This window comes from Camelus dromedarius, chromosome 13, assembly GCF_036321535.1.
Source record: "Camelus dromedarius isolate mCamDro1 chromosome 13, mCamDro1.pat, whole genome shotgun sequence".
Taxonomy (NCBI): Eukaryota; Metazoa; Chordata; class Mammalia; order Artiodactyla; family Camelidae; genus Camelus; species Camelus dromedarius.
The window spans coordinates 1,580,793-1,603,704 of record NC_087448.1 but is presented as its reverse complement, the minus strand read 5'-3'; the positions used below and the strand labels follow the sequence as shown (position 1 = coordinate 1,603,704).

General features: G+C 58.7%; 1 protein-coding gene across 1 annotated transcript; it reads left to right on the top strand.

Annotated features, from left to right (window-relative positions):
- Window positions 1-4,900: 4,900 nt before the first annotated feature.
- Window positions 4,901-21,923, top strand: TEX29 (testis expressed 29). Its single transcript, XM_064492910.1, has 7 exons — window positions 4,901-4,958; window positions 6,350-6,460; window positions 12,283-12,352; window positions 13,306-13,469; window positions 17,796-17,907; window positions 19,239-19,319; window positions 21,845-21,923. The coding sequence occupies exons 1-7, from the start codon at window positions 4,901-4,903 to the stop codon at window positions 21,921-21,923; spliced, it is 675 nt and encodes a 224-aa protein (XP_064348980.1).
- The last annotated feature ends 989 nt before the right edge of the window (window positions 21,924-22,912 follow it).

Genomic DNA, 22,912 nt, shown 5'->3' with positions numbered 1-22,912 from the left:
ATTCTAGTGTGAATTTTTGACGCTGGGAAATAGCGCATTTGCCTTTAGGGTCTATGGCGTGGGAATACGTGACGATAAGCTGAGGAAGCAGAGTCCTGGGGAGGGACACGGAAGAAAGGGCTGACGGGCGCGGCCTCTGCTCCCCCTGCCGCCCCGGGGGCGGCCCCCCCCCCACCGGAAGCTCCTGGCAGCTGCGCCGCAGGCTGGACGGGTGAGCGCGTCGCCCGGTGCCGTGGGTGCTCCCAGCAGTGCCGTGTGGCAGGAGGAAGGTGCTTGTCTGAGGAGCCTTGTCCTCCCCGCACTCCGTCCATTGAGGAGGCCGGGCCAGTGTTCCCGGAGGCCAGGGGAGTAGGTGGCGTGGGCAGGGGCCTGGGGCACCTCCTCCCCCAGAGCCCCCCCCACCTGGGAGCTGACGGCACCTCGTCACCACCCCCCCACCACGGGTGAAGGAGCCATCGTCCGTAACGCAGCCACCCCTGCTTGTCTTCCCTCGGGTCTCTGGGGACAAGTGAGGGTTCGTGTGTCTGGCAGAGGCTGTCCTGGCTGCATCCCCGGAAACTCTGGTCAGACGGCAGGCCTGCTGGGGGGCGAGGACAGGCGGCCAGGCCCCGCAGCTGTGAGCGGGGGCTCCTGGGAGGGGGGCCCGGGTGTGCCCGCTGCACGCGGGCGGTGGGTGGCCCTGGAAGGGGGCCGTGAGGGCCGCGAGTGGCAGCTGCCCAGCGTCTCTGCGCCTGGCCCGGCTCCTGGCCACCGGGGGTGACTTGTGCAGGTGTCCGGCCACCACGAGCCCCAGTGCCACTGCTGCCTGGAGGGCCAGGCTTGCCCATACTTCAGGCTGAGGCAGCAGCACTGAGAAGGTGCCCGTGTTGATCTGCACTGGGAGCAGATGTGTGGTTCACCAGGGGCCTCGGCTCGAGTGGGGGAGGCGGAGGTGTCTGGTTTCCTGCTCGTCTTTAATCATACAACGCCTGCTCGCTGGGAGACCCCTGCCGGGGGTGTGAGGCAAGGGAGCTCCCCCCTCCCCGCCCTGCCCTCTCTTTCTTCACGAGCGTGGCCGCGAGACGTGTTTTTGCTTCCTTTTGTTCGTCCTCTGGGCAGACGCAGGTTTGCGGTATTTGTGTGTATTTTGTTCCCCACGAATGAGATCACGAGGTCTAGCCTTCTCTGACTTGCCTTTTTTAAACCCACATGGGGGAAGAACTAGATTCCCCGTCACATCATAGACAAAGTTAATTCCAGGTAGATAAGGGCTATGCATGAAAAGCCACATGGCGCTTTCAGAAGGAAACACAGCTGTGACGCCCTTGGGCTCGGTGACACTGAGCACATCTGAGGTGTCACCCCCAGAGGTGTGTGCATCCGGCTGTGGCCCCCACCACTCCGTAAGCCGCTCGCCCACCGGGCGCGCCTGTTTCCTGGGGGCTGCTGCCCAGCGGACGTCCTGCTCTGAGCAGCCGGCAGCCCCGCCAGGAGCTGCGTGGTGAGCTCCTAGGGACGCCTTGTGCTTAGTTTCAACCTTCTCGTAGGGTCTGCCGGATTCCTCGGAGGGGTTTTAGAAGTGATGTCCTCGACAGCGTTGCAGTTCTGCCTTCTCAAAAAGGGGTCGAGGGACCAAAGCCGCCGAGACCTTTCCTTCGTCCTGACAACGTTCACATCGAGGCCACTGGGAGGGGGCTGCGGCCGTGTTGCCCCTGCCGTCTCGGTGGTGGTCGTCCGGCCCCCTGGCTGGAAACCACCAGAGGAGGGTGAGGGCCACAGGCGGGCCGGTCTGAACACTCCACCAGAACAAAGCGGGGACAGCGTTGCCCTTTGAGAGCCTCCTCACGTACAGGCCGCGCGGGCATGCCTTTCCTAGCACCACCGGATGCTAACCAGCTGGGCTCTGCAGGGCCGAGACGGTGCCGTCTCCGCTTCTTCCACAGATAGGGTATTTAATTAACTCGACTCTAGTTGTGAACAAACGTGGCTGCGTCCAGAAGTGGAAGGAGGTGTGAGGTGGCCACCCCCCTGCATCGGCACCGCCGCGGGGTGAGTGCGGGGGGCCGCAGTGCCGGGGACGCTGGGCCAGGCACGTCCCTCCCACAGCGCTGTCCTCGCTCCTCCTGGCGGCTGACGGCTCGGGTCCGACGGGAAACTGAACCCCCCTGTGGCTCTGACGAGTGAGGGAAGTCCAGGGGCCCCAGCAACGCTGCTCCCGTTTCAGAGAAGCCACGACTGCTCCCAGCCCCTGTGGGAGGACAGAGGCGCCTTGCCTTCCAGCCACACTTTTATCCCAGGGGACCAGGCTGGTGGAGGGAGACACTGGCCCAGCCACGACAGAGCACCTTCCTGTGGCCCGAGGAGCCACCGTCCTCCATGCGCCTGGCCTGGCTGCTCAGCCAAGTGGATGGCAGGCCGTGGGGCGGCCCAGGCACTGACCACCACCAGACATGCCCCAGAGGGGCCCCCCAAGCAGCGTGCTCTGGGGTGATGGCCACCTCGTGGCATCACATTGTCCTGTGGTCCTGGGGGGGTGGGAGGTCGGCCCTCCTTTCTCCTCTTTGGGTCTCACCAGCACCGCTGTGGCCTCCGGTGCCCCCATGCGATCTCCACGCTGCCCTTTCCTCTCCATGTCTCCACTTGAGTAAATCCTTGGAAATCTTGGGTCCCCTTTGGCCTCGCCCTGGGGGCCTGTCCTGAGCCCCCACCACCCTCCGGGGCTTTCTAAGCCTCCTTGGCAACCCAGCCTTCAGATGGCTACACCTGAACGTCTCCACGGCTTCACAGGAAGCTTGTGAATAAATGAACCGTCTTCTACTATTCTTCAGCCTCTAGAGTTCCTGGTGGGAACGCCAAGCGGGGCAGCCACTCTGGGAAACAGTCAAGGTTAGCCTTGAGTTATTCCGACTCACGAGCCCACTCAAGGTGTGTACCAGAGGGGAGTCAAAATGTACACGTACACCAAACTCATACGTGGACGTCCACGGCGGCTTCACACATAATGGCCACTAAAGTGGAAATGGCCCAGGTGTCCACCCACGGACAAACAGGGAAGTGATGTCCACCCATGCACTGGAGTAGCACCCAGACATGGAGGGAGTGGGGCTCCGGCACCGCCGGGTGTGTCTGGAACAAGGGCAGGTGGAAGAAGCCGGACACAGACACTGGCCCCGCACTGTGCAGCTCCTCTGACAGGGCAGGGCGTGTTCACAGGCGCAGCCCTGGACTCGTTGTGGATTCGTGGTCACTTTGGGAGAGAGTGGGGGATGCGGGGTGGCCGCTTGTGGGCACAGGGCCTCTTCCTGGGCTGACGGGAGTATGCTGTGGTGGTGGCTGCAAACCGTGTGGACGCCATGGTCACACACTAAGCACACGCTTCAGACGGGTGAATTGTCCACACTGGAGAGTGGTGCAGCCCCGGGAGCTGTTGGACAGCAGACGCCTGCCCTGAACCCCCCAGCTGGACCATCACTGCACATCGTTACTGGGCGACAGTAATGCCAATGGGCACATGTCATCACCCTCGGTTCAGACCAGGAAGCTGAAGCCAGAGAAGCTTGGTCACATGATAACAAAGAGGCTGCCAAAGCCGCTTCCATCTTGCAGGAGCCAGGGAGGCGCTCTCGGCCTGCTCTGCGCGTTCCACGGCCGGAGCCCAAGGCTTCAGATCACTCCGGCGGCCCCGCAGGCTCTGACCCGTCCCTGGCTGACCCCATTTCCTGTCCTCCCTCCCTCCCTGGGCTTCCTTGCTCCTTGTCCCATCATCCATGACCTTCAATGACCTTGACTTTCTTGGCCTCGGCCACCTGCTCCCTGAGTCACACGCACACCTGGGCTCCGGCCACAGCTCCGACCCTGAGGTCCTCTCCCAAGCCCCTCACCCCTGGGCCTGAGTGATTCAGGCTCCATTCTCCGCCCTCCCATGTTTTCATCCTCTCTCCTGGAACGTGGCCACGCCTGCCTCAACGGCCCGCTCCCCCACCCCCAGTCTGCTGGTGGCAGCCCTCCAGGACCTCAGCCCTGACCAGAGGGGAAATGTCTGCTGACCTGTCTGCTCACAGCCCAGTGTCCACCCTAAACATGGCAGCTCCACCGTCCAGCCCAGTTCCCCCCTCACCACGTCCAGTCCTGACTCTGAGGACATCCGAGAAGCGTCAACTGTCACTAGCCAGTCCCACCTTTGATCTTCTTTGGGTCTCTGTGCCGTTCCCCAGGCTTGATCTTGCCCCCTCAGGGTCTGTTTTCAGCGCAGCCGGGATGACGTGTTAATGTGTGATTCAGTTTCTCTCTGCACCAAATCCTGCCCTAACGCCCAGACCTCACTCAGCGCAAAGGCCAAAGGCCCACGGTGCTCTCACACGTGCCTGTAATCTGTGTCTCTCCTCTGCCTGCCTCCCCTCACGCCACACAGCCTCCTCCGGGTTCTCAGCTTTGTTGGGCTGCCTCACCCCAGGGCCTTTGCACTTGCTGCTGCTTCATCCTTGCTGGACTTGTTCTGAAGGTGAGCCTGGCCGGGCAGTGGGGTAAGTGTTGCTCAGAAAAGGGGCTCAGGTGTGGGGTCTGGAGGCTGCAGGGATCTTCCACCCCTGTCTGACCCTCTGTGATGTCACCAGGCCTGTGTGACATCACAGCGGGCAGAGCGGACCTTCCACTGGCTGGGAGCAGCAGGAGGGAGGTGGTGGTCAGTTTCTTGTTTGGTCTAAAAGCTGTTGTCCACCTGGAGTGTGACTGAGAGACGTGTGACCAGGGGTCAGTGGGGGACGTGCCTGACAGGTGAAGACTGCCCCCCCCCCCCCCGGCTCAGCCTGGCCACCTCCATCCTGGCACTGACTGCAGCTGCGGCCCGTCCACGAGGTCCCCCATGCTAACCTGCTCTCCCCCCAGGTGCCCTTGAGCCCCCGCCTGACCTTCAACCACTACAATGAGATATGCACCAGAATTCAAGAAGTCCCCGTCGCACCTCCTGAAGAAATTTGCAGGTAGGGAGGTGGGGCCACCGTGGGGCCTGAGGTGTGGGGGCTCCTGGCTCTCAGAAGCCGGCTCGGAGGAGGTGGCGGGTGCACTGCGGCCTGAGCGAGCAGCACAGAAGGCGAGCCTGGAACCAGTGACCAGGGCCCGGTTCTTCCCCGCCGCTGTGAGAAGCCTCTTTGCACACATCTTGGTCTCCTGCAGCGAGAAGGGGACGGGGTGTGGCCTCAGGGCCAGGTCCTTGCAGCCCCATCCGGGGCCGTCTCGGGTACAGGTGTGCAGGACGGTCCTGCGACTTCCTCCCCCTCAGCTGGCCGCGACGTTCAGAACCAGCATCCTCACTTCCTCCCCTTGAACGTGGGGACCACGAGGTCTCTGCAGAGGGGCTGGTGTCACGAAAGGGGGAAATAGAACTTAAAGAAAACCCACCCCGAGGGGGTCCCTGCAGCCCAGACACACTTGAGACAAAGCCCAGCGCAGCCCTCATTCCCTCACACTCCCCAGGCTCCGAGTGCCTGCCCTGCGACCGCTGGGCCCCGGGGGGCCAGCCCGCCCCCAGGTCGGCAGGCGGGGCTCTGGCTTCTGGGGCCCGGCTGGGCTGTCGGAGGGCCAGCGGCGTGGGAGGAGGTGGCCAGCCTCGGGCCTCTCGTCCTCGGACTCTGGGACTCTGTCAGCCTTGTGTCTGCGGCACCCGTGGCAGAGGCTGTCCCCTCCCCTCCCCTCCCCTCCCCTCCCCTCCCAACCCCGGCTGGCAGGGAGGCCATGCGGACGGATTTGGCAAACCTGGAGTGGGCGTGTCTTGGGACAGGGAGGAAAGGGCAGGAGGGGCACTGAGTTTCTCCAGAATCCCCGAGTCTGAGAGACTAACCCCTCGAGGAAGGCGGGCGTCGCTGGAGGCTCGGGGGGTGGGGGGCCCTCCTGAGGGGCCCTCCCCCCGCCCCCGGCAGCGGCTCAGCAGGCGCTTGGGGCTGAGCCCTGTGCTGCGCTGCCCTGCCTGCGCCTCCCTGAACTTCAACTTGCCGTCCTTTTGCTCAGCTTTTCAATTCTGAAATACTCCTCAGCCCATGTTGATAATTTTAACTCTCTGGGTGCTTAAATGTGAATTAATAGCACGTTCCTGGCCAAACCCCCGAAGAGCCGTGGTGTGAGGTCTCCGTCTCCCGGCCCTTCGTCCGGCGCTGAGCCCGGCCAGCTCCCCTTGTTAGCAGACCCCGCGTGGTTCTGTGTGATTAACTTGTGTTATTTTGTTCAGAAATCTAATTCACGTTTCAAAGTGAGATTTGTGTGACGCATAATTAAACCCACAACACACAGCCGCCAGCTCCCACTCCCAGCCCCGCGTTCCTTAGAGGCCCCGAGGGGCTGTGTTCTGGCGGTAACGTCCTGCGTGTCTGCCTTGCAGTGTGCGACATTCCTCTGTATGACATATGTGACTACAACGTCACCAGGGATCGCTGCAAGGAACTCGGGTGCTGCTTCTACAAAGGCGTCTGCTATGAGAAAGCTGTTCCCAGTAAGTATGGGGCCGCCCGCCCTGCGGACAAAGCCTCGTGAGCCCTGAGCCACCTGCTTCCCTCGCCCGGGTCAGCACTGCTGGACGGGCTTCCGCTGCCCTTCCCTGGTCACCCCGCCTGCTCTGTGCAGCAGGGGGCGGGAAGGCTTGCGGGCCTGGGAGTGGGACTCAGGCCGTTTAGGCAAGTGGAGAAAGTCCACTTGCGGCTGAGGAGGCTGCTTTGAGAGCCCTCCTTTTTGAAGGGCTGGCTATTCTGGGGGGTGTAGAAAGCTGGGTGTGAGGGAACAGTTCCACCAAAGCCACTGGCTCAGGGAGGGGCTGCTGCCCCCAGACACACAACCCGTGGGTGCTCAGCAGCTCCAGTGCTCTGGGAAATGGTCCCGGGCCCTCCCTGCCCGGTCCTCTCCCTGGCCTCCGGCACCCCAGGAGTCACAGGAGCACCCGTGTCCCAGGGCTTCCCAGGGTGCTTCCTCCCTCGTCTCCCTCTGCGCCCCAGCCGGGCTGAGCCCCCAGGGGCAAGGCTGAGTCTGCCTTCATGTGCCTGGACACTGGAGGTCAGACGCTGCCCGCTGGGACAGTGCCAACCCCCAGACTCCAAACCTTAGACCAGCTCCTTCAGGAAAGCGGTATCACGGGGAAGACAATTCAAGCAGCTACAGCATTGGCAGAACTGGGGTTCACCCGAAGGGGGGTGTCCGCCTTCCTTTATGGTGAAGATTTGGCACGTGGGGCAAAAGAGGAATCTGTCTGACTCAAAAACAGGCCACAGCAAATGCCCCTCACAGCTGGGAGGATTTCCCGATGACAGTTTTTGTTGAAAACCGACATTTTAAATAATACAATATAGCAACTCTGAAAGTCAGGGTCTCCGGCCTCCCAGGACCTCTTATTGCTGTGTGTTGTTGTCCTTGTTTAGTGACTTTTCTGAACCAATTGTCTAACATCTGTATTCTCTGTGGTGTTGGCCCTGTGGTCAGCTAATGGCTGGACAGAAATCTCCACAGATGCCTGGGACAGTGCCTTCCCAGTCTTTGCCGAGGGCCCTGTGTGTGTGTTGGGCTCACCTTCAACGCTCAGCCCGAGGGTTTCCAGCGCTGCCTTCATCTTGCCTTCACGCCTGCACAGAAACTCAAGGGCACCCAGCAGTGTGAGCTTAGAGCCTGGGAGGGCCTTTCCTGGGGGTGTTCCCAGCCCGGGATGTGCTCCCCGCCTTCTAGACTCCAAGGAACGTGTCACCGCTTTCCAAACCTCCCTGTAGACAGATCACCCCCGAGAGTTCCCCTTTTAGCCGTTGGTCAGCCTGACTTTTGCCCCAACGACCACCTGCCACGCCAGCCGTCTTGACTCTCCAGGCTGCGGCTGACTGCCTTCAGCCAGTGGCTGAGGGAAGGGCCGCTCGCACTGAGCTCCCGGTCAGGCCAGGCAAAGACACCCGGAGCGAGCCGGCGGCTGCATGCTCGCGGTGAGCTTCCAGAATCCCGAGACACTTCCTTCTGGCCATTTTGCCCTTGTCCCAGTGCTTCCATGGAGAGGGCATTTGAATTGGAGGAGGGGCGCCTTCTCTGCTGTTTTTGAACATTAATTCTGGGCCCCAGCAGATCTCGGGTCCAGTTTACACAATCGGGAAGTCAGAGCTGCACCAGGAAGACGGCCTCCACCCGTCACATCGTAACCCACAGCCTCTAGCCAGCATCCCACTCGGGGCCTGGCTCGCCTCAGGGCCTCCGTCGCTGGACGAGCTGCCATCTTGCGGCGTCCCGGCCGCTCGTGCTCCGGCGCACGTGACTGCCACTCCCGAAGCTGGCTTTGCGGCCCCAGGTGGTGGTTTGGCCATAACTTGATGCTTTTTGCAACTTGTCATCTTTTTGTTGCTGTTTCGTGGCTTTGGTGTTTGACTTGCACGCACCTTACTTGGGAGAGCAGACGGTTCCCAGCCAGCCCTCTTCCTCCACCAGGAAGCCTCGCCTCTTAGAGGCCTCTGCATCCAAGGCAACAGGCTGGTCTTTTGAGACACTTACCACGGGGCCCCCAGAGCAGGAAACAGGAACATCGCAGGGGCGTGCGCGCTCGCTCCTCCAGTCTCTCGCACACAAAGGTGCAGAAGACGCTCAGTTCCCGGGTCAGGTCACAGTCCCTGGTCACAGTCCGTGGTCGTTCATTACCCAGCTCACTCGGATCTCAGGAGATGGGCCATTCAAGGAAGACGGTCGCCAGCAAAGAACGGAAATCCGAGACGCCGCTGCCGTTTCTGTCCTGTCCCCTGGACATCTGCTCCTCAGCGTCTTATGTGGGAGTTGGCCATTTTGCAAATGTTAGTATTTCAGACATCATTTAAATTAATACAATCACCTTATGTCTGTCATTTATTTGAAAAAAATGAAACTTATTCTTTGTAACACCTTAATTATTAGTGTCCTTAAGGAACCAGGAAAAGGACACAGACTCCAGAAACTTCTGTGGTTGGAGAGGGCTCACGGCTCAGCCGGTGGGTGGGCCGTTTTCCCTGGAGGCAAGTGTTAGCCTGCTTCCAATCCTTTCCCTTCGAATAATCGAGCTGTGTGGGCTGGGCTTTTTCCTGTGACTTCTTTCAAGCTTGAGAGGTTGGGCCGTCGTGGGAGGGGTCTGGGCAGCGAGCCCTGCGTTTGGGGTCTCACTGTGCCCTCAATTATTTTCCACTTCTTTGACATCTTTCCCATTCAAGACGGCAAGTGAGCCTTTGTGCTGTGTAAGTTGCAGTATTGGGTGACAGGGCGTTATGAGTTCTTTGTGCACATAATTCCATGTTATGAAAACCTTTCACCAACTTCTTAAATTGGCTGGTTTGAAGCACGCGTTGTGTGATGGCGTAATCTGTATTATTAAGAATATGAACTTGGGGAATTAGCATGAGCTCTTTGGGAAAGACTCGGGAGTTCAAAGAGCATGACTCGCCTCCATTCGTCCGTCTTGGCTTGGAGGGCGCTGTGCGAGCTGTCGCTTCTCCCCGGTGCTTGCCTTCAGGTTCTTCATGGGGCTTCATGACGGTTCCAAAACTTTTGTTTACCTGTATTTGGGGGAAGAACTGACCAAGGGATCCCCCTTCGGGAGCATGCTTTCCTTGGTTGCGGATCCTTCCGAGTGACCGGTCACAGCACGTGGTGTGCGAGCACTCGCGCGCTGTGCTCCTGACGAGGGGGGTGCTGCCGGAGGCCGTGCCGAGAGACCGGGAGCGAGTCCTGGAAATTCAGCCTCTGCCTCTGGGAACCTGACCGCAAGGACAAAACATGCTCGCACATATAGAGATGTACTGACGGCTGAATACTCAATCGTTGACTAAATACGCGTCGGTCTAACTTCGCTGACATACAAATTCCGAATTTCTTTCGTGAACCAGGACACAGAATCACATTAAGGAATATGTACCCTCTGGAATTCAAAAATTCGAGGGTTGCCTTCTTCTCCCTTAAAAGCTCCTAATTCATTCTTTCACTGAATTTGTTCATTTCTGTTCAGTTCATCCAACATCATTTAATGTGCATGTTGAGCCAACGCCGACGACACGCCCCATGTTAGTTATCTGTCAGTCTGCGACGAGCGGCCCAGAATGTAGTGGCTTAAAGCAACAGCTTAAGAGGCTTAGCTGGGTGGTTTGGGCTCAGGTGCCTCCTGAGACCACAGTCAGGACACCAGGAGGCTGTGGTCATCAGAAGGATGGCCGGGGCTGGACTATCTAATTCCAGGTGGCTCGGCACTGGGAGCTCATAAGAAGCCCTTCTCCCTGTCACAAGGTCCCTTTGCATGTCCTTATGACACGAGATGTCTTCCCCGGAGCAAGCGATCAGGACACCGCCTTGGGGGTCACGTTCCACTGCAGTGCCCCTGGTTCAGAGGTCAGCCTCTCCACTGTGGGAGCGCCTACACCACGGGGTAAATGCCAGGAGGTGAGAATCACTGGGGGCATCTTGGAGGCGGCCCTGGAGACTCGAGGGTGAACCCAGGTGAACACATTTCTGCGGGAAAAGCACTGTTGAAAGAGAAGAGCAGCTGGTGAGAAGGGACCTGCAACAGGAAGTTTCCTGGTCCGGCGGTTGTGTAGGGGAACAAGGCTGTGTCATACCCGGCACGACACAGCCCGGAGCTGCCCTCCCCTCTGTCCTCTCCCGCGGACTCCCGATCCCAGGGTGCCCGCCATGTGCTTCACCGCTGGTCCCCGAGCCCCTGGGCTCGGCTTCAAGCCCTTTCTGTTTCCCGACGTCAGCCCCGCGTAAAGGGCCCCAGTGGCCTCACCATTCCCAGAGGTCCTGCAGGTCCGTCCGGCCAGTGCAGGTCCCAGGGGCCATCGCGTCCTCTACAGCCATGGCTCTCCTAGTGTTGCGGGTTGACTTGTGTCCCCCAAGGACCGATGCTGAAGTCCCCACCTCTGGTACCTGAGAATGTGGCCTTCCTTGGATACGAGGTCTTTGCAGATGCAGTGAATTAAGACGGGGTCCCACTGGAACCAGGTGGGCCCTCATTCCAACATGACCGGTGTCTTGTAAGGGGAGACGCAGACACACAGACACGGAGGAGGATGCCACGTGAAGACACCACTCAGGGACGGGGGTGGCCATGTGGTGATGGAGCCCGAGACGGGGTGAGGCATCCAGAAGCTCAGGATTCCGGGGGCCACAGAGGCCGGAAGAAGCAAAGAAGGGTCCCCTCCCCGACCCCCCAGGGCCTCAGAGGGAGCCCAGCTCTGCTGACACCTTGATCTGGGACTTCCGGCCTCCAGACTGCAAGACAAGGAACTCCTGCAGTGTAACCCCCCGGGGCGTGCTGCTCCATCACGGCGCCCCGGGAAGCGAGTGCACCAGTGAGGACGCCCCTCCTAGTGCGGGGCTCCGGGGGAAACAGCCCCGCGGGAGGAGGGGGTGGGGGACTCGTGGCCCTTGAGATAGGCATCTGCAGGCAAGCCGGCCCCATCCTTCGAGAGCATGGAGGGTGGCTGGCAGCCCAGCGATGACGGAGGCCCAGCAAGGCCTGCGTGCTAACAACCACGCCGGCGTGCCATCCTTGAGTCCTTACACCCACCCCACAAGGACAACACGCAGGATGAAAACGGGGGAGAATGCTGTTTGAGTTAGGCCTCCCTGGGGCGGCGCTCGTGCAGAACACCCCTCCAGTCTGCCCGAGTGAGTCCCGGGTCGGCCAGTGGACGTGGGCCACCACCCGTCCTCCAGGGAGGCTGGTCCCCTGGGCCAGCCTGAGAGCCGGGCACCGAGAGGGCCCCTGCGGTGGAGAATCCCCAGGGCTCGGGGGGTGGCACCCCGGCCTCTCCTCCCTCTCCTTCCCCTGGACCCGGGATGGGCCGAGAATTCACAGCAACTGATGCCCCCACACAGGGAGCCGCGGGGGTAGTGGCCCCCACTAAGAGTCACCCCAAAAGCCTCCAGGTCTTCTGTTGGGGGTGGGTTTAGGGACTACGTGGGCAGTTTGGGGCCGTGCGAGCCCCATGTTAACAAAGGAAAGCTCAGTCAGTGAAATTTGAAATCAGACCTGAGGAATTTGTCGCCCCAAAGCATCTCCTAAACTCAATTTTGTGACAACTGACCTGACTATTAAGGAGCCATTTCCAGGGAGCAGGGGGCAGGGTGTGGTCTCGAGGCCAGGGGGCCGCTTGGGGCCGTTTCTGGGGGACAGGAGAGGGCGGCTCTCCCACCACTGTCCTCAAGGGACAGTCCTGAGGGACAAAGTGGAGAGGCTGGTGCTCAGGGCTGAGCCAGGCCGTGGGGGCGGTGGAGGGCACAGCTGCCTCCGGGAGCAGGAGGGACCTGGACCAGGGGTGAGCCGACACTGTTTTCCAGTTTATGTGCAGGTGTTTTCTGCCTTGGTCGTGGTCATCGCCGGGGCCTTCGTCATCACCGTGATCTGCAGGTCAGCGCTTGTGCCCTTCCAAACTCACCTGCCACCCTGGTGGGGGGGGGCGGGGGGGCTCCTCAGCCTGTGATGTCGGTGACGAGGAGGGCCCTGCGAGAACGCGGGTGGGCCGGCAGGACAGCCCACTTCCCCCGCGCTCCTGACAGCGACACCACAGCATCTGATGACACCTGCCGTTGCCAAGCAGGCTTATTCCCTTCAGCCTCACAGCCCACAAGCGTGTGTCTGCAGAGCCCTGGCCACTGGTCCCCGCAAGGCTGGCCGTGTCCCTCGGCCTGAGGTGGCTGCGGTGTAGACGTGTGCTCGGACACGAGTCCCCCAGCTCCCACTGGCAGTGAGGACGCCCACTCAGCCAGGCCCCCACAGCTGCCTGTCGTCCACAGGCAGGACTGGCATCCAGCCTCCTTCCTTGGGGCCGTGGGGCTGTGCGACACGAGTAAAAGCCATGAGACTCACTGAGTCACTTTGTCCAACGACGAGCACCGTTTTCCTCCTCTGAGTGGTGCGGGGGTGGGGGGCATCTTCCAGAAGATGCCAGGCTGTGACTGTGCGGGGCACATGCCTTCCCCACGCCCTGCTCTGTCCTGAGAGCCTGGATGCCATGTGCAGAGCATCTGTTGGGAGCATTTATAAGAAACAAAAGTGGGGACTATTAGGACAAAGCATTTATCTTGGCAAACACACACGTGTGACCACGAACCATATTTTTTTTAAAAATTATTTTTATGTATTTATTTTTTGGAGGGAGGTAATTAGGTTTGTTTATATTAATGGAGGTGCTGGGGATTGAACCCTGGACCTTGTGCACACTAAGCTCATGCTCTACCACTGAGCTATTCCCGCCCCTCAAACCCTGTGTTTTTAGGGACACATCCTGGTGGAGGGCTGGATGGCCCATAGAGTTTTCCACCCTTAGTTCCTCTGACTGTGATAAAAACTCTTTCCATCAGAGTTGTCCAAGAGAGGTGGAGGGAAAAGGAAGTCCCTACGGAAATACCTGTGTCATCCAAGCCCAGCACTAAAGTTGAGACGGTGGTCCCCGCTGAGCAGCCGGCGTCGAAGGCTTCAAGCACAGACCCGACACACAAGAGCTGGGACACCAGCGGGGAGTATGGTAAGGCGGGGGATGGGCCCAGCCTTACTGCTCTGGAGCTGGTACCTGGGAACGACACTCGGAGGCCACACTGGCCCTTCGAAAAGTTGTATCTGTTTTTTGGTTTGGACCAAAGTCTAATATCTCTTCTCTGATGAGGAGGGTCAGGTTTGCAAGGTGGATTCTGCCCTCAGCGCAGTTTCTTGTCTGTAAGTCTGTTTCCTCCTTAAACAGCCTCCCTCTTCCCTCCCTGCTCTGTGTCCCCCCGGCCCCTCAGGCTGGGTGTCGTGTGCAGGGCGTGGGCAGTGGGGTGCTGGTGGGGGACAGCGCCACTTCTTCTGCGGCACCGGGAGAGCTGTGCCGGGTCCCGCCCGCTCTGGCTTCCAGGAGGCCAGCTGCGTGTCTGGTCACTCGGCCTCTTAGGTGGCCTTTGGCCAGTGCCTGTGGCTCTGTGTCCATGGGGGAGCCCCTGGCAGGTTAGAGAAGCGTCCTCAGTGATCTGTCCTGGGGGATGTCTGTGCGGGGACTCTGTCTAGGTCTCTCGTCAAGAAGTGGCTTTACTGGTCAGCGAGTGGCCTGCCCAGATGTTTCCTGGGACCTGCACGTGGCCCCTGGCGGACGTGCAGGCCCGCTGCCCACCTTCTCAGGATGCGCTCTGCAGAGCGAGGCGCCTCCACTCATCCCTCTTAATAAGCCTTTCTCCCCCAGGAGCGAGTGGAAAGACACGGGGCAGCAGAGACCCGCCCCGCCCCCCAAGCTTGCTCTTGAATAAATCCCGGCGGAGCGCGTCCCCACCCACGTGCTCGCAGGCCTTGAGCAGGGTTCGTGAGGCTGCCGAAACACCACCCAAAACACCACTTCTTTTCCTTCTGTTTTAAATCCAGCAACATGGACAATGGAAGAAGAATATGAAACGGAGGACTGAAGTGCCTCATAAAGACCAAGTGAAGGCTGGCAGAAACCTCGACGGGAAGCGGGGTAGCCGGTGAGCGATGGCTGAGATGTACGAGGAAATGGCCATGGGGAGAAAAAAGTAAAGGTATTTTGAGTGCTTCCTGCTTGGTCTTGTTCACCCAAGGCTGTGTTTTTGTCTTCGGAGGGAGAAAGCCTTGGCAGCTGAGCCCACGCCCCAGAAGCTGTCATTTCTGATGCACGGTGTGTAGCTGAGCCGGGACGGGCCCCTTGCGGCATCGAGGCACCCGGAGGAGGGAGGAGGGAGGGCCCGGGCAGCGCTGCCTCCTGGCAGGCGTCCTGCTGACTGGAGCCGGCACCTGCGGCAGGTTGGGCTGCATCGGGTGTGGCCCGCCCACAGGTCACAGAGGACCAGAGGAGGGCGAGGAGCTCGGGCTCTGCGGCCCAGCGCTCCCACGGCTCCTCAGCTCTGCCTGTCAGCATCCAGGCGGCCGTGCACCATGGAAATGCACGGATGTGGCTGGGTTTCAGCAAAACTTTATTTATGAGACCAGGTGACGGGTGGATGCGGCCGGCCAACTGTGGTTTGTCATCCCTGGTCCTGAGTTCCTAGATACGCCTCTGGAGGCCACTGACTGGGAACCTGTGTGTTCCTTTGATTGTCTCGGAATAAGGGGGAAGATTCCTGAGGCCTTGGCCCATGAATGGGGGTGGGCTCTGGCTATAAATTCGTGCTGTCCAGAGGAGACTGGTCCATAGCTGACCGGGGCTGGACCATCCCTCGAAGAGATGAGGCCGATTAGATGCCCCAGAATCTGCACCTGAGCCCCGAGGTGCGGTGTGGGCACCCGCACCTCTTTGCATCTGTCTTTAATGGGAAACGAGGGTGCGTTGCGGAGAATTGTGGAAACGGCCTCTCAGCTCCCCTTCTTCCAGGGGAGGTTGGACCTTGCACCCCAGGGCCCCTGCACAGCTCCGTGGTCTCTGAGTACCAAGTTCCGGGGAGCACTTCCATTGTTGCTGCCCCTCCTGAAAGCCCCCAGCTCTGCCCCAGCTCAGTCATATGGCCGGGAGGAGGGGCCAGGGCCCTGACCTCCTGGATGGTCTTCAAGGACACTGGAGGTCGCCCAGAGCCCTTGTCTTGGCAGGCCCCTCTGACCTGGTGGGCGTGGGTACAGGGAAGGGATTCCCCATTTTCCGAGCTCAGAAAGCCCACTGTGAATTCTCAAGGGGGTGGGTGCAGGGTCTGCTGAGGGAGAGACAGGGTTTGAGGGCAGGGAGGCACCCTGGTGTGGAGCCAGGAAGAGGTTGGGCCCAGCAGGATGGTCCTGAGGTCCCAGGGCTGGCGAGGCATGTTGACATGTGGCCTGTGGGGATGCCCGGCCACAGCTGGACGTGTGGGCTGACCCCGTGCGGCAGCTCCCCGGGCTCCTGGGCAGCGGCTGCAGCACTGTGACCTCCTTCGTGGCCAAGTGACACTGAACACAGTTAACCTCCTGTGTGGCACATGCTGCGTCCCAGAGCAGGGCCCTGGGCCCTGTCATCCCTTTGCCTCCCGAATCACAGAGGCGTCACCGGGGCGGAGCTGCTCAGGAGGGCTGGCCGTGGCCCTTTCGGGGAAGCTCAGGATTTCAGCCCTTCCAGTCCCGCTGCTGCAGATCTTGGACCCGGAGGTGCACGGGGCTGTGGGAGAGAACTGCCCACCCCCAGGAACTGCCCTGGACCCAGAGCAGAGGTGGGAGTGGGGGTCGCTCTGAAGGCGTCCCACCTGGTGGCAGAAGCAGGAGAAGAGTGACTACTTGCGTGTCACTGGGTCCCCAGGCAGGGGGCACGGTGGGGGGAGGGCAGGAGGGTTCTCGGGCATCCTCCCAGTAGGAGGATGGAGCAGGAGGCTTTGGCCTGTGATGCGGGTCCGGCCTGGCCTGAGGGGCAGGGCGGCTGGTAAGGCCGGCTGATCTCCCGGCTCTGCTGTGGCTCCGAAGCCTGGCCCAACAGGAGCTCTGGGCACAGCGGGTGGCTGGGGGCCCGCTCTGGGCAGAAGTGGCTTGGCCGCTGCGAGCCCCGCACTCAGCACGGCACGTCCCCGGGGAAGGACGGGGAACGTGCTCAGCTCTGCGGGCTGGAGCGTCAGTCAGATGAAACCCGGCAGCCTATATGGGACTGCGTGGCTGCTTAAGTTTTTACCTCTGCCTTAAAAATCTGTTATAGAAAACACGAAAAGCCCAGAAAAAAAGAATAAACTGTTTACGTCCGAGGGACCCTAAATGGCAATGTTTACCTGTGGGTGGTGTTTTCTTCCTGCTCCTTCCTGACCGCACAGCGTTTCGTGCGCAGCCTGTCCTGGGGAACAACGGGAGACACCTGTCTTCCCCCTGGGCTGAGTCACTCTGGTGTCGGTGTCTGGGCCACGGGCTCCCAGAGGCAGTCAAGCATTGTTCTGGGTGAGTCTGTGTGAGTGTTTCTGGATGAGGTTAACGTGCAAGCAGGCGGCCTGAGGGAAGTGGTTCCCGCTCGCCTGTGGGTGGGCCTCATCTAATCAGGTGAAAGCCTTAAGGGAACAAAAAGGCTTATCCTCCTGTAAGAGGGAACTCGTCCTGCCTGACCACATTTGGACTGAGATGTCAGCTTTCTCCACTTTGGATTCAAACTGAAGCATATCCTTTCCTGGGCCTCGGGTGCTGCCAACAGATCCCGGGACTTGGCAGCCTCTGTAATTTATATGAGCCGGTTCCTTGCCATCAGTCACTCCATCTCCCATGGGCTCCTTTCCTCTGGAGAACCCTGACCCGTGCACCCCCATGCAATAAACATCAGCCTAGAGGGAGAGTGGTGCCTCTAAGCCATGGAGTTTCCCACACGACAGGAGTGTGTGTGACTCAGGGCGGGGGCCCCGGGTAGTTCACACTGAGACGGTGACTCTGGATGAGAGCTGGCCGCCCCGGCAGACCTACCACGGGGCGCCAGCCTGACCTCAGGGAGGGACGAGGGCGGGAGAGGGCTCCAAGCGCACAGGCAGTGGCTCTGTCACGTCTGTATCACGAGGCCACAGTGAACACTCTCGACAGGGAGGCTGGGCTAAGCACCCCTGGCTGATGTCCTGGGAGGGGCGTGTCCTGAGGACACGGACGCTTCACCTGGGGGCCCCTCCACCTCGCCTGACGTCTGTCTTGCTTTGGCCAGTTCTGAGTCGCACCCTTTTGCTACAAAAAACTAACCACAAGAAGAGGGCTTCCCTGAGTTCTGTGAGTTGTTCCAACAAATCACGGAACACGAGGGTGGCTGTGAGGACCCCCAAATTGGCAGCCAGCTGGCCTGAAGTGCGGGTGGTCTGGGGACCCTGGACTGTGGCCAGTATCTGAGATGACAGCAGCCTTGTGGACACCGGTCCCTTGGATGGTGCAGCGTGGCTAAACGCTTGTCCCCTCTTCCCTCCAGCAGCCGTCTTCCCGCCGGCCCACGCACTGGCCAGGGCGGGAGGCGAGCTCACCCGCTCCTGTGGGGATCTGCTCGGGCGCCCACTGGGGGCCAGCGGAACCCTCATCACACTGTGAGGGGTCCGGCGGAGGTGGGGGGACCCAAGTTCTGACCTCGGGGTGCCAGGGCCGTCCTCTGCCTGGAGGAAACCCCCGTGCTGCGGAGAGCGTCCGTCTGAAATGCTAGCGATGGATGCTTTCTAGTCTGCACCTTGGGTCCCGGAATCATTCTGTTCTTGACCACTATAGTCTGTCTCCGCGGTGGGGGGACTGGCTCACCCCCGCCGTGAAGGAGCAGTCCCCTCCTGCAGCTGGCCCTGCGGGACCTGACAGGTTATGTAATCGTTTCATTGTCCTTGCTTGTCTAAGAATAAACACATTTTATTCTGCAAGTAAGGCGGCGTACACTATAATCTGATCTTTTGATGAAGCAAAGAAAAGCTGATTTATTTTTAGAGAATGAACTTGCTGATAAGTCCTAATTTGGATCCATGTACGTACACGCCTGGAGGGTGCTGCCCGCTCCCTGGCCTCTGCGGACGCTTGCGGGTCAGTGTGTCCCGCTGCACGTGGAACTTTCCGGGTCTCATCCGCACGAAAGATTCTACTGACTCTTTACAAAGGAGGAAAACACAGTCAGAACGTTTTCTTTGGCTCAAAGCTTCCCTTCCCTCCCACTGTGGTTTCCAGTCTGGCTTTTCTTTCCCCTGTTTCTAGGTTGGAAGCAAATGGATTTAAAAAGAAAAAAAAAATGAAGCCCCATCTCTTGACTTCATAGACTGGTGGTCTTAGACCAAAGGTCACTCCGAGTCACTCTGCCATGGAGGCTTTGTCCCCTCTCCCTGGAGCATGGCTGGGGGCAGGGTGAGGCATCCTCCCTTCACGTCACAGACACATCTGGACCTGGAGAGGGACCGGAGCAGGTGGCCGAGGCTCGGACGCTCAGGGTGGGCCCCTGGTCTGGGCGTTGGTGGCTCCACAGCAGGGAAGGACAAGGCCAGGCGATGCCAGGTGGGGCGGGGCAGCCTGCTGTCCGCCCGGCCACCAAGGACCGACTGCTCATCGTCTGAGAGCAGCAGGTAACCAGCCCTTCGGGTGAACAAAGGGACAAGTTTCCGTGAAGCGTCTGCACGCGCCAGGTTGTGGTGAGACCAGGAGAGAGCGCGCTCGCCCGGGGGCGCTGGGGTGGTGCCGAAAAGGCTCAAATCCAGGAGGAGCGCATCCTCAGCCGGGAGGGAGGATGGGAAAGGGGCAGGGCGCCCACTTTTTAGCAGGTTGCTTGTTTTCTCGCTGTTGACTTTAGAAGTTCTCTACGAGTTTTGGATCGCAGTCCTTTGTGTCTTTTGCAACATTGTCTCCCGGTCGGTGGACTGTCCGCTAACTCTCTTGGTGCTGTCCTTCCCAGAGCAGAAGTTCTGAGTGTTGATGAAGGCCAGCGTCACTCACTGCCTTCACGGACCACGCCTTTGGTGTGGTACGTGAAAAGGTACCGCCATGCCCAAGGCCATCTAGGCCTCCTCCTGCCTTATCTTGCAGGCATTTTAGTTTTGCATGTTGCATTCGGGCCTATGATCCATTTTGAGTTAATTTTTGTGAAAGGCATAATCTAGATTTTTTTTTTTGCATGTGGACGTTAAGTGGTTCCAGCATCGTGTTTTGGAAGGACTGTCTGCTCCCCGGTGTTGCCTTTGCTCCTTTGTCTGGGATCAGTCAGCTGCACTCACGTCAGTCTGTTTCTGGGCTCTCTGCTCGGTTCCCTGATCTGTGCGTCTCGTCTTCCACCAGCGCCACGCTGCCTTGACTCCTGTGGCTTCGCAGTAAGCCTTAAAGTTGGTGGTGTCAGTCCTCCGTTGTGGCTCTTCCCCTTCAGTATCGTGTTGGCTGTTCTGGGCCTTTTGCGTCTCCATATAAACGTTGGAACTAGCTTTTCCATATCCACAAAGTAATTTGCTGGGATTTGCTTAGGGCTGCACTGAATCTATAGGCCAAGTTGGGAAGAACTGAAATCTCCACACTATTCACGGAAATGGACCCTCTCTCCACTCACCTAGTTTGATTTTGTTCATCGGAGTTTGTGTTTTCCTCACGTAGGTCTTGTACACATTTTATTAGGTTTATGTCTAAGGACTTCATTTTTGAGGGTGCTTACGTAAATGGTATTGTGTTTTTAATCTCAGGTCCCACTGGTTCCCTGCTTGTCTGTAGGGAAGCACCTGGACTGCGTGCGTGCACTTCCTACACTGCAGCCTTGTGCAGCTGCCAGTGAGTTCCAGGAATGGCTCTGCCAGATCGGCCGTACTTTCTGTGTAAACAGTCAGGTGCTCTGTGAACAAGGACGGCTTTAGCTCTTCCTTCCCAGTCGGTAGAGCTGCACTTCCAGTCTGTGTGCCCCTGTTGCCTTTTCTTGTCTGTTTGCTTTAGCAGGGACCCCCGCACAGTGCTGAAGAGGAGCGGTGAGAGGGGGCAGCTTGCTTGTACCCGACCTCGTGGGAAGGGGTCAAGTTCCCCACCGTTAAGTGTGGGGTCAGCTGCAGATATTTTGGTGGCTATCCCCATCAGACTGAAGTTCCCCCTCGTTCCTAGTTTACTGAGCGTTTTGAGTCATGAGTGGGTTTGGGATTTTGTCGAACCCGTTTTCCTGCACTTACTGATGTGCTCAGATGATTTTTCTTCATCTGTTGCTGTGACGATCACATTAATTGACTGTCAGATGTTGGGCGGGCCTTGCACACCTGGGTACAGCCCACCTGGTCGTGGTATAGAACTCTTTTAATCCTTTTGGGGTTCAGTTTGCTAATATTTTGTTGAGGAGTTTTGCTCCTATGTTCATGAGAGGCATTGTTCTGTGCCTTTTTTTCTTCTGATGTCACGTCTTCGTCTGCTCTTGGTATCGGGGTGACGCTGGCCTCATAGAACGATCAGGAAGTGTTTCTTCTACTTCCATCCTCTGAAAGAGATTGTAGAAGAAATTGGTATAAATTTGTCCTCAAATGTTTGGTAGAATTCATCTGTGCATCCATCTAGGTTTGGTGCTTTCTGGTTTGGAAGGTTATTGTTGATTTAACTTATCTAATAGACATAGGTTATTCAGATTGTCTATCTCTCCTTGTGTAAGTTTTGACAAATTGTCTTTTTCAAGGAATTTGTCCATTCCATCTAGGTTATCGAATCTGCGGGCATGAGGATGCTCACAATGTTTCCTTATTAACCTGTTAGTGTCCGTGGATCTGTATGGTGTCCCGTCTTTCGTTTCTGATGTTAGTAATTTGCCGTCTTTTTAAAATCTACTTCTTGAAACGCCCTCAAACTTACAGAAGAGTAGCAAGTCCCAGCACAAACATTTCTTCTCCACTGAAACATTTCAGAATAAATTGCGAACATAATGCTCTTCTCCCAAGTATGCTAATGTGTATTTCCAGCAAACAAAGATGTTCTCTTAAAACACCACGGCATGCCTATCAGCGTCAGGAGGCTAGCACTGGTCCGCCCACTGCCCTTTTGTCCTTAGACCCTAGTCAAACGCTGCCGCTTCTCCCAGTGACGCCCTTTACGTCGGAGGCAGCCGGCCCTGCACACCTGACACCTGGCTGTCAGGCCCTTCACGTCGTCTTCATCCTGGAACAATCCTCGGGCCTCCCCAGACTACTGTGCGAAGGTCACTTTTGAAGATTACAGACCAGTTGCTAGCTTCCTTCTTTTGAGTTTGTCTGTTTCCTTGTGAACACACTCAGCCCACGTGTGTCTGTCGTGACTACACAGAGGTGTCGCCCTGCAGTAGCCCCGCTGCTGAGGATGGCCATCGCGACTCACTCGATGGAGGTGGCACCCCCCGGTTATGTCACTCCTTCCCCCTCCTTAGCTAGCGTGTGCAGGTAATTTGAAGTTGTGTGAGAATCCGCGTTAATCCTCCTGTTTGTATACTCATTCATGCACTTCCGCATGGACCCACGGTCCAAGGTTCTGGAGAGTCTGTTACAGCCATGATTTACTCTGACGTCTAAACTCTCTCAGGTTCCGCCAGGGGAAGCCCCTGCGAGCTGGCTCCAGCCCTGCGTCTCTCTGGTTCCGTGAGATCGTCCCTGCGCCCTGACACGTCCGGCACTGCAGGCCCAGCCCGGGAGCCGCGCTTCTCCCTCGAGCCCTGGGCCTGCAGGGGTGCCTCCTTTCCTCTTCAGTCTGAGAGGCCAGCTCCAGTCACTCTCCTCCACGAGGAGGGGAAGCTCACCCCTCACCCCTCAGGGAGGGGCTGCCACAATGTCCCCCTCCGTCTGGGCCCCCTTTGTCCCCAGCACCTCCGGGGACTGGCTCGGGGCCTCCGTTCTCTCTGGGCAGAGGTCGGTGCCACTTACCAAGACCCTGTTTGTGTCGCTGCTGTTGCTGCTGCTTTGGTTTTTTGGTTGACTTGTTAAAACCCATTTATCTATTCTGCTTCAAATTAATCCCCAAATGTTGCTTGATCAAACCATTTGCTGTTACAGTGATTACGGACATACAACATTTCTCCCCGGCCTTTTGAAGGGCCAGTCACCATGGTAACCACATTACGGCAAATTTCTTTGTCTCCTCAAAATGCCCTTCAGAAAAAGGTCATTCAGTGCTAACGTTTCCGAGGACATAGCCGTGTGAGCAGCGGGAAGCCCGTCGTTGCCCCGCACTGGCCCCTGTGCGTGTGTGCGTGTCTTCAGTCACGTCATTTCAGGAAAGCCTCAGAGCAGGACCAAATACTGAGAGTGGAAAGAGCTCCACACACGTGTGTGTGTGTGTGTGTGTGTGTGTGTGTGTGTGTGTGTGTGTGAACTTGAAGACAGCTCTGTGTCAGCTCTGCTGCCTCTTGAGGACCACATCTTGTCGCTTCCCGGCCGGGTGGGGTGGAGGTGGGGACAGGCACCCTGCTCCTGTGGGACCTGCGGACACCTGGAGCCGGTGGGAAAGAAAAGCCTGCGGGCAGAGTGGTCCCAGGGTCCCAACTCCCACAGGCTGTGCCGACCAGTAACGCAGGGCGTCACCGTGGAGCCCATGGTGGGCCAGACAATGGGACAGATTCTGTTGTTGCTGGTTTTGATTTAATCTCAAGATTTT

Excerpts from the sequence above, each read along its gene's own strand:
- TEX29 (XM_064492910.1), top strand. The coding sequence starts at position 4,901 with ATGAGATATGCACCAGAATTCAAGAAGTCCCCGTCGCACCTCCTGAAG. Across the intron at positions 6,461-12,282 it reads CTATGAGAAAGCTGTTCCCA|TTTATGTGCAGGTGTTTTCT; the intron begins GTAAGTATGGGG and ends ACTGTTTTCCAG. Across the intron at positions 12,353-13,305 it reads GTCATCACCGTGATCTGCAG|AGTTGTCCAAGAGAGGTGGA; the intron begins GTCAGCGCTTGT and ends TCTTTCCATCAG.